Source organism: Maylandia zebra, linkage group LG17, assembly GCF_041146795.1.
Source record: "Maylandia zebra isolate NMK-2024a linkage group LG17, Mzebra_GT3a, whole genome shotgun sequence".
Classification (NCBI taxonomy): domain Eukaryota; kingdom Metazoa; phylum Chordata; class Actinopteri; order Cichliformes; family Cichlidae; genus Maylandia; species Maylandia zebra.
The window spans coordinates 13,505,493-13,516,670 of NC_135183.1; the positions used below are offsets into that span (position 1 = coordinate 13,505,493).

At 39.4% G+C, this 11,178-nt stretch overlaps 1 protein-coding gene across 1 annotated transcript; it reads left to right on the forward strand.

Annotated features, from left to right (window-relative positions):
• The first annotated feature begins 701 nt into the window (after window positions 1-701).
• LOC143413195 (uncharacterized) lies at window positions 702-10,732 on the forward strand. Its single transcript, XM_076875891.1, has 3 exons — window positions 702-1,397; window positions 5,258-5,311; window positions 9,379-10,732. Exons 1-3 carry the CDS (start codon window positions 983-985, stop codon window positions 9,600-9,602), a joined length of 693 nt encoding a protein of 230 aa, XP_076732006.1. The 5' UTR covers window positions 702-982; the 3' UTR covers window positions 9,603-10,732.
• The last annotated feature ends 446 nt before the right edge of the window (window positions 10,733-11,178 follow it).

The following is an 11,178-nucleotide window of genomic DNA, read 5'->3' on the forward strand; positions in this document are numbered from 1 at the left end:
AAATATTAATATGCTAACAAGCTAAATATAGATGGTGAACATAATTCCTGTCTCCCACTTCCATCTCATGTAAATTAATATGACTTAAACTAATTTGACAACAAATCCTTCATCCTCAAAGCAAAGATAGACCATGTTTATTGTTTCTGGTTGCTATCTACCGTGAATGGTAATACCGGTACAATGATAGTTAATCATCCACTTGCCCAGGGGCTATACAAGCCCCTTTTCTTCTTTCTGAAATAAGAAATACATGAAGGAATAGTTCTCACATCTTACTAACATCAGCAGTTATCACTGGATTTGTTGAATACTGAGTTAAACCTAGTAGTGAACAAAGATCTGAAACGCCAGATTGAGGAAGAATAAGGAAACTGGTATGAACTTACTTCTAGTTGTGGCTTCTGTAGAGAATCGCTCCATCCGGAGTCTGGAGGAAGAACGGACAAGTGCTCTGACACCAGCCGTAGGGCTACTGTTTATTTCAGATCCGAGAGAGGTGAAGAAGTGTCCTGCTGGCACCGTGCAGTCGTCCTTGCCGTACATAACGCAGGTGCAGGACGGGCTTTTAGTGTGTAACTGTCACCATCTGCGCACGCGAGAGGCACAGGGACGTGGATTGCTGACTGCGGACACTCTCTGTTCCTTTACTTGACGATGACTCTGCAGGCTGGTGCGCTCTGCTACTGCACTCTTTTTGTTTTACTTTAGCAAACAAACCAAAGATCGAATGCACTAAATTCCTTCTTTCGTGCGTAATAGCCGCGCGGTAAGGCTACGGTGACGCGTTTTGCCTTTCATCATTGAGAGCGGGGCAAGTTTTCAAAGGCACCGATGAGCTACTGTCGGAGTGAGACTTTGGCATCTGAGGGTACCTGTTGGAATTAAAAAAATATATATACAAACGTTACTTTAAAGGGAAACTGGATCGGTCCGTGTTCAGTGGATTTTTTGCGCCTTGGTGACCCTCTTGTGGTGTGGTATGACGGTGGAAACGATGTTTTCATGCAATACGAGTGCCATAAAGGACTGGAGCTACTTTCTGTCTCAGATATTGCCTTTGATGAATAAAACTACAGCCTCCGCTTTGTCGATGGTCAACATCGACAAGGCGGAGGCTGTGACGACCACTGTGGTGACATCCTTGCAGCCGGACGGCGCCATGAGCGCGAGTAATCCCCCTATCGACTCCAACCATACCTCGGGCATGGAGCACGTCTTTCAGTACTCGTACTCGGAGAGTGACCTGCTGTACACGGACTATCGGACACCGGAGAGAGATCCCATGCCTCTTCCCAAAGCGGTGCTCTATCTGGTCATGGCAGCGCTGGTAGTAGTGGCAGTGGCGTATGCGATAGTTGGACACCTGGTCAAAGATGTGGTGAATGACTTCGTCGGTATGTGGCACCTACTGTGCTTATATGTGTGTGTTGAGTGTACATTCAGTGCCAATGGGTTTACTATAAAGAGCGTAAAGCATGGAAAGGTGGTAAAAACGTTCATGTGTAATATCATTAGGGGAGACCGGGAATAGTTGTAACATTTTTGACATTTCTGTCTGTAAATTGGAGCTCTTTTAAGGTAGTGGATTCAAAATGTAATGCAAAGTATTTACATGTCTCTGCTATTAAATAGTGCAGCTATTTTCTCTGCAGCACAATTACCCATTGCCTGGTATGGCCTCAAACACAAAGAGTGAAATGTTACAATTAACCCCATAGTCTGGGTTAGTTGTAACATATCCTGGGGTGAAATGTAACACAATGAAATAAGGGTACTGACAAAACATTAACATGTAATCTTTTTTATTCAACACATGAATGCACTTACATCCATTTATGTAGCTGTGTGTGTGTGTGTGTGTGTGTGTGTGTGTGTGTGTGTGTGTGTGTGTGTGTGTGTGTGTGTGTGTGTGACAGAATGCAGAAATCTAACTTTGAACATATTCCAACCCCCCAAAAAAGACAAATTATAAAATTTTCTGAAACTGAATATTTCATTAATTTTGGTTGGTCTTCCTTGAGTTTGGCCTCATTGGCTCAGTGGGCATTATAACCTACAACTCTTGCACCAATTTTGAACATAACAATGAAGCTGAAAAAATGTAGTTGTTCACCAGCATCGCAATTCCATTACTTTTTATCATGGCTTACCTTGGTGAGGTTTGCAGAGTGCTTCAGAAAGATGAGGGAATCTGTTTCTTGCACCCATCCTGATTTATTTCCACTACCAGTACTTCCTACTGGTCCATCTCTGACACAGAGGTCTGCATAATGTATGTGTGGGAACACAAACAGTGAAGTAATTGTGTTGCCAATGGCATTAACCACATATACAAATGCGACCAGTGAACCTCTCTCTGCTGATGTCGTTGCCCCAACTTGTTTAATATAAGTTAAAGTAATAGTGTGGTAACATCTGCATTATTGTTACAACTGACCCAGACTCCTATAGACATGAACTAGCTAACATTACAGCCAACGGCTAAAACACTAGCATTAAAGACTTACACAGAATATACCCCCATAGACATACAAATAACATAATTTAAGTTTGATGACTTTAGCTGCAAAGCAGATAATGCTATTAGAAATTGAAATAAAGTAGAAAAACTTACTTTTTGGCATACAAATTACTTTTTTTCGTGTTAAATTGTCTGTGTTTGACGAAATGTGCTGATTTTTCACATGTGATAGCAGAACTGAGTTGGGCATACACAGGATGAGTCACATCATTTGAAACTTAGCCCTGATTGGAGAAATTGGAAGTGTTACTACTGACCCACGTTACAACTATCCCCGGTCTCCCCTACATGAATTTGTAAAAATAAATAAGTAAATAAATAAATAAGTGAGACTAAATTATCTCTAAATGTCAGTAAGACCACTAGAAGCCTTAAAGGACTGTCCCTTGAGCCCCCTTTGAGAGTCACTTTTCCTTATTCTAGAAGAACTGCTGCTTGAAAGTGACACAGCAGCGCAGAAGAATCAAAATATCTTAAGGAATGCATGAAGGAAGTGACTTGGGGACTACCTGAAATAGCAAAAGTAACATTGTTTATTAAAGGAATATCTACAGGAGCTTTAGTGAGAGCACCCCCCGACACACACACACACACACACACACACACACACACACACACACACACACACACACACACACACACACACACACACACACCCCAACCCCCCAAAAACAAAAAATCCTAAATGATTGTAATGCAGATGTACAGTAGCTCTGCTCTTCTAGCCATTGACCTTGTGGAGGACAAACCACTGTCTGACAACTCAAAGCTGCTGTGTTTTTGTTTTTTTTTTTTCTATTTTTGAGGAGCTTCCTGTGACTGATACATAATATATGAAAGAATGAAACAATGAGTCTATTTTTAGGGCACAGACACTCAGTGCTGTCTTGATCTGATAGTCAGCTTCTTCCATTAAATTGTTTAAAGAAAAATGCACTTAGTAACTAAGTGATCAGGACAGAGGAGGATATTAATCAAGCAGCAATAGGGGGCCCTAAGGGGAGTATAAAACACACACACGCACACACAAGTGTGTGTGTGTATATATATATATATATATAAAAACACCCAGCACGCCCCTGCGGGCGGTTTATCCTTCAAGCTCGGGTCCTCTACCAGAGGCCTGGGAGCTTGAGGGTCCTGCGCAGTATCTTAGCTGTTCCCAGGACTGCGCTCTTCTGGACAGAGATCTCCGATGTTATTCCCGGGATCTGCTGGAGCCACTCGCCTAGCTTGGGAGTCACCGCACCTAGTGCTCCGATTACCACGGGGACCACCGTTACCTTCACCCTCCACATCCTCTCGAGCTCTTCTCTGAGCCCTTGGTATTTCTCCAGCTTCTCGTGTTCCTTCTTCCTGATATTGCTGTCATTCGGAACCGCTACATCGATCACTACGGCCGTCTTCTTCTGTTTGTCTACCACCACTATGTCCGGTTGGTTAGCCACCACCATTTTGTCCGTCTGTATCTGGAAGTCCCACAGGATCTTAGCTCGGTCATTCTCCACCACCCTTGGGGGCATCTCCCATTTTGACCTTGGGACTTCCAGGTTATACTCGGCACAGATGTTCCTGTACACTATGCCGGCCACTTGGTTATGGCGTTCCATGTATGCCTTGCCTGCTAGCATCTTGCACCCTGCTGTTATGTGCTGGATTGTCTCTGGGGCATCTTTACACAGCCTGCACCTGGGGTCTTGCCTGGTGTGATAGACCCCAGCCTCTATGGATCTTGTGCTCAGAGCTTGTTCTTGTGCTGCCATGATTAGTGCCTCTGTGCTGTCTTTTCAGTCTAGCCACTGGTAGGATTTCTGGATATCAGCCACCTCCTCTATCTGCCGGTGGTACATACCGTGCAGGGGCCTGTCCTTCCATGATGACATATATATATATATATATATATATATATATATATATATATATATATATATATATATATATATATATATATATACACATATATATATTTGGCCTGGGTATGTATGGCTAGTGAAGCTGAACTCAGCTTCCAAAAAAATCTGAATAATCACAGTTAATTCATGATTTAATGTCTGTGTACAGTTCCTAGGGCCAGATAGTTTGGGTAGCTTTATTTCCATTAACTAATGAAGTCATAATTTAAAAACAGCATATAAAAATTATTTATGATATAATCTGGATATTATTTCTTTCATAATCTGAATGCTAACATAATTATAATATTAACAATAATATGTATCGAAAACCTTTGACTTTTGGGTTAAGCGTGTATGCTTAATTTCTTTCATTAATATGGTAATATTTCTTCTAGAAAAATGAGCACAACTACTCTTTTCTTGTGATAATTTGTCTTGCTGTAAGGAAAATAGTTTGCAAATGTATATTAAATTCATATCTATACACTATAGCTATCACTTTCTTTTGTCACAACACAAAACATGCATCACCATATATTACTATTTTTATGTACTTTTTGTTCTAGTATTTCCCATCACAAATAAAACAGGTATTATTCAACAATTATCACTTTTTTCTTTGCATCCTTTGTATGCATTTTAAGTGTCACGAATTATACTCAGTAGTACAGCAGAACTGTACTGGTCTTCAGCACCACAGTGGCCATGTTGGTGTGTTTTCATTACCTTTTATTATACCTGTTGTGTTCATATGATTTCTGTCTTTATCATTTCATAACACTCAGAAGGTAGTGTGCGCCAAATCTTACACATTTGTTCTGTTGCTCACTGTTTGCAGGTGGAGGCAGGTCGATTGTTGGGGAAGGTGACGGTACAGACACCAGTGAACCAGGTAAAAAAAATGTCCACATGGGTCACACGCTGCAGCACTTAGATTTGCCACAGAGACACGCTGCCCCTCCTCTCTGTCTCCTTCACCTCACCTGAACTGTTCACCTTCACATGAACATTCAAACTGACACACGTGCACTAACACAAACAGAGTGTTTGGCCTCCTGGGTATTTTGCTGAGGTGTAAATGTGGAGAATCTGTGTTGTGCAGACATTTTCCTTCTCACCACAGGAAGGTTAAAAAGACTACAAAGCCTCACAGATGCTCTCAAATTTGTCCCATTTCACATCAAGCCCATCATAGCATGCAATTACCTGTTCCACGGACAGCACAGCTCTTGTCCAGAGTCAAGGAGGAATGTCAAATTTGTTCTCTTTTTTTTTTAACTAAAGCTCCAGATTTGCAAATTTGCCTGGAGAAGCGCACATTTTAAATGCTTTTTCATATTAGTATGGTAGAGTCCAGCTTGGTAAAAAAAAAGAAGAAGAGTCTTTTATGCTTTTGTAGCTAGCAGAGGCAGTGATACCTGCTCTCCATCGGTAAAGTTCATGTATTACTCTGCGTATTTAGTTTCAGAATGGTGTTTCAAATTGTAAATTGTTAAATGTGTTCTTCATTAAGCACATGGCTTTACCCCTGACTTCAGTAAATAAGTACTTAGCTGTCAATCTCTTGTTAAAAACTCGTCGTTGTGCATCAGTCTTACTTTTTTTAATATGACATCTTTTGGTGCTAGCAAGCACACCAGCACCAAAAAAAATAAAAAATGGTGGGTTAGTGATATTGGGCTAGCTAATATAAAATGTGTGCTACCTGGTGGCTAGCTAAAGAACATAAAAACAGCTACAGAGCATAAAAACAATTCAGGAATTGAATTGAAAAATTGAATTGAAAATTCAAATTTAACGGGAACATTTAGGATGAGCGTTAAATTGCTCTCAAAAAAAGTGCATATTGAGGGTCATGAGCAGAGATAAACACCATCATATAAGATAAGCATTAAGAAGCCTACAAAAACACACTAGAATTTAATCAAGAGAACATTTAAGATGCTGTGGGGTTTGGATTACTCACTATGAAAAAGATTTAATCCTTAGTTTAATGACTACACTAAAATCTTAGTCAAGCTGACAGACTCTTTTCTGAAGTGTTCAAATATTTGCTGTTATGCTATGAGCTGTAGTGTACACTATGGGTTTTTATTCAATCTTTGCTTAAAGACATGCTGCACACAAATTTTGATTGTGAAGTCACATTCTTACTGACTAGTGACTTGTGATTGATACCAGGTTAGTCAATGAGCTACAGATATTTCTCCATGGTATGACCAAGATTTATAAAACATATTTAATGTTTTATTCAGAATGCCCCAAAATTCACCATGTGGTGGTTTTAGGATAAAATGAAGGTTTAAAGCACTCCTGCTTGTGACTTTATTTTTCTGACCTGGAAGCTACGTCCATATTTTATACCGTCTCTGGTTCACTTTTGAGAATTCAAATACATTTCACTTACTTTGTCAGGTTTTAGTTGTCTGACATTTCAGCAGTTAATAGTACATAGTATGATGGGTTAAATTTGCATTTTCAAATTACAAACAAAAGTAACCCATTAAATAAAAGTTTTCCAATAAAAGACTTTTTAATGGAAAATGCATCAAAATAGTAAAGGTCTTGTTGAATTTCAATATATAATCAAGATAATATTTACAAGGCCAAAAGGTCTTTTTTTTTTCTACAAGTCTCACACAACTTGATTCACAAGCTTGAACACGACAACTCAATAAAGAGAGGGAAATGTCTTAAAAATATGAAATAAATATTTCCTCTCCTGTGATAAAACTTGTCTCTAGAGCTCCATCAGTCGAGATTTGACTCAAAGAAACATACTTTACAGTATCTGTATTCCTCTTCTCAGGTTCATGACACTCTGAAGTCTCCTTTCTACAGTTCCACATCTCTGCTCAGCTGGGATTTAAAGTGATGATGTATATCATGCTAAAACACTTTTATCTAACCACATATTGCGATGGATGCAGGATGGAGGTTTCAGTATCATTTGTGCAAATTCTTTGACATATGAATAGGAGGAGCTGGGGATAGATCCACTGACCTGATTGGTAGATGACCCACTCTACCACCTGGTCCACAGCTACCCTGCTGGCTGCTAAAAATGCAGGGCTTCCAAATAACACCTAAACTGCATCAGTTCAAAAATAGGCTTAGAATTTATTGATGATCAGATCAGATGAATCTAAATGTGAATTTTTAGTGTAGCATGCTGTTGGCTCACTTTCAGTTTTTCTCTGTCACTTTGCAGCAGAGTCTGAAATGCATGATTTAACAGGGGAATCTATGGGTCTGAGGAATCCCGCCCTGCCTTCTTTCTGTTCCTCACACTCACGACTGTCAGCTATAATCTCAGATCCTAATCTGACAGAACAATGATTGATGGGTTCCAATTCAAAAAGGCTCCACCACACATGATGGGGCTGCTGTGCAGTAGACATCTACCCCCAGAAACAATTTTATGGTGCTTTGCCTCTAATGGAATTACAGAGGCTGAACCCATCACGACTTTTTGTTAGATGAAGTTTACAGCCTTGTTCAGTGCACATTATAAATGCTCAGCATGCTTGTTTTTGCCCCGTTGCAGAATGTATGGGTCTGCAGTTTATGCTTCCCTTCCACAAAGCATCATCTGTGATGGTTTATCATAAACTAACCATGGCATGAAAAGTGCTTATTAGCTTCACTTACATGGAGAGTTCAAGTTTCACACCTCTTCCTGTGAAATTCCTGAAATTGGGTTTTGAAATTACAATAATAAACACAGCTGTATTTCCAGGATTATTTAAGTGGGATGACATACAGCAAGCCGTGGGGAGGGGATAGCAATTTGAGGTTGGAATTTGGGGATGGGTCGAGGAAATAAACTACCTAAAAAATGAAAATGAAAGACCTTGTGAGTTTTTATTGTTAACATTGAAGTGTCAGATTGAATAAACTCACCTTGAAGGGTAAAGGACTTAAGGAATGGTAGGTGGTTAGGCATAAGAGTGGGAATTATTTAACACTTAGCTTAGGAAAATTATTATGATATTATGTTGATTAATATATTCTAATTACATCCAAGAAAGTTTGTGTAAGGGTCTGTAAAAAACAACCATTGATATAAAGTATACCCGATGCATCTGTGGCTTGTAGAACCACCTTTAGCAATATTAACTTCCATCTCTCACATCATTGTAGGGGAATTTTGGTCTGCTCTTCTTCACAGCGTTGCTTCACTTCGTTGAGCTTGTTTTTACACGACTCTCTTGAGGTCCCACCTCTTTCTGTTCCTTTTCTTTATCTTTTCCTCTTATTCCTTCTCTTTTTTGCCTCCCCTTTCTTTTTCTAACCTGTCACTTCTCCCCATTTGCTCCAACCTTGTATGACGCCACAGATACTAATGTGAATAATAAAAGAAAGAGAAAAGGGAAAAGACTTAGAAGAGAAGCCTGTAGAGAGCCTATAGACCTCCTCTTGGCAAAGCAAATGTGTATGCCACAGCAGGCCATTAAGACCATGATTCTGCTTGCTAAAACTGCCAGACATAAGAGGTTTATTAAAACAAACAAAGAAAAAAACAGAGAATATGTTTATATTGAAAGGTTAGTATACATTTTTTAACTGAGTATTTATCTTTTATTTGTATTTAGTTAATTGCAATTCTGAGCTTTTTTTTGGCTTGCAAAGAGATTATATTCGGGAACTGGGTATATTTTTTAGATTCTCTTACTGTGTGCTCAATTAATTCATGGATCTTCCAGGAATAGTGGTGATTGAAGGGATTGTTCAGTAGGCGGTGGTTTTGCATGTGAACATTATCTTCTTCGGGGAATGTTAGGTCAGTAGCCTAAGTGACAGTATGACGTACTAACAAGTACAAGTGAGCCAATTTGAAAAATGCTGAAAATATTACCTGAAGTTAGATCAGTAAGATCCCTAATCCTTCCTTGTAGTACAGGTATCTGCTTTGAACTGATGCCTATCAAAGCAACACTATGACTGTCTCTATTTCAGACTGGGTGTTTGGCTCTCGCCGTGCTGCCAACCGCAACAAGACCGAGGTTAACTCAATCACCAACACCATGAATGAGATGAGTGAGAGGCCCCCGCTGGTGGAAATGAGCTACATATCCCTGAACCACACCAACCATCTGAGCTCCAACAGACAGGAGGAGGTAGTGGTCACCATAGATGAGACACTACAGCAGCAACCTCCAAACACTCCCTCTGGGACTTAACTGCAACCTTCTGATCTTCACTGAGAGAAATCAAGCAGCATCTTTGCTTGCTTTTTGTGTTAAAGTGGATTTACAAGTCTGACACAAATGGAAGCTTTATCCACTGTTTCTTCACCTGCAGGTGGCTGTGTAATGTTGGGCCAGAAGGTACTTGGAGGCATGAGATGCTGATGTTTGTATGTGACTTGATTCTTTTTGGCTGAAATGACAGATGAGGGCAGCTACAGCTTGTTTGGACAAGCAGCCGGAGAGACAACTGTTATTTTTTCATGCTTAGTCCTCATCGTGCCAACCCTTTTATTTCTCTAAGTTACCCCTCATCCATTTAAAATGAAAACACCAATGCAAACAATATTTAATCGCTCTAGATATACAACACATGGTGGTCAGTGCTTATTGTAACATTTCTGATAGCAAAGTGAAAAACTTCACCCTCATGAGAACAGTTAGATTAACACTTTTGTCATTTTCGCTGAGGCTGCGAGATGAGGTTTTGCATAATCTATATAAATTTGTATCTCTTTCTATATGATGATACTGTAATTACCAAAGGCAAGTCTATCCCTAAAGATTAAATAAAATCATTTGGTAGTTTCATGGTATTAGCTTGATGTAAGAGGAAACAAGTGCTAAGTCACCTTCAAGAGCTCTGATTATACCTGCTGTCAACTCTCAAAAAATGTGCATTGCTTTTAATGTCATTATTGGTTACATGTCACATGGAATGGCTTTTGTCAAAGCCTTTGTTTACCTTTATTACCTCACTGTTAAGGGCTACATACTGCTGCTGATGACACTGCTCACAGACACAAATAATGGGGCTTATTTCTCCTTTGCATGTGGTCCTTATCCTCTGCACACATGGATCTACTATAAACAGTATCTTTGAAGGGTCTGTTCTACCTGAAAGTACTGATGTTAGAACTCCAATTTTCTCTCTCATTTATAATAGGTTTGAATAAAAGGTTCGAGGAACAGGCGTCTGGTTCACATCAACAAGATCTTAGTTTGTCCCTTCCCCAATCTGCAAGACTTTTTTTTTAAGAGTCTTGTTCCTCAAATATGTTAATCACACTGATCTGTGAGTGTAAAAGTGGAAAACAGTCTGCAAAAAAAAAGCAATAAAGCAAACAAACAAATAAAAACCCATGCTCTTTCATTTTTTACCATGCTGTTAATCGCTGTATTCCTTTCGGATCATTGAATAAATACTCATTGGTAAAAGTATTTGTTTTGGGTTTTGTGCTTCTTTAATATTTAATATTTAAGATAATAAAAAAATCTTTTTGTTATATAACAAAGACAAGTATCATATTATGAGTGAACATCCATATACATGCACTCATACAGTGGGGCAAAAAAGTATTTAGTCAGCCACCGATTGTGCAAGTTCCCCCACTTAAAATGATGACAGAGGTCAGTAATTTGCACCAGAGGTACACTTCAACTGTGAGAGACAGAATGTGAAAGAAAAATCCATGAATTCACATGGTAGGATTTGTAAAGAATTTATTCATAAATTAGGGTGGAAAATAAGTATTTGGTCACCTCAAACAAGGAAAATCTCTGGCTCTCA

Excerpts from the sequence above, each read along its gene's own strand:
- LOC143413195 (XM_076875891.1), top strand. The coding sequence starts at position 983 with ATGACGGTGGAAACGATGTTTTCATGCAATACGAGTGCCATAAAGGAC. Across the intron at positions 1,398-5,257 it reads TGTGGTGAATGACTTCGTCG|GTGGAGGCAGGTCGATTGTT; the intron begins GTATGTGGCACC and ends CACTGTTTGCAG. Across the intron at positions 5,312-9,378 it reads TACAGACACCAGTGAACCAG|ACTGGGTGTTTGGCTCTCGC; the intron begins GTAAAAAAAATG and ends TCTCTATTTCAG.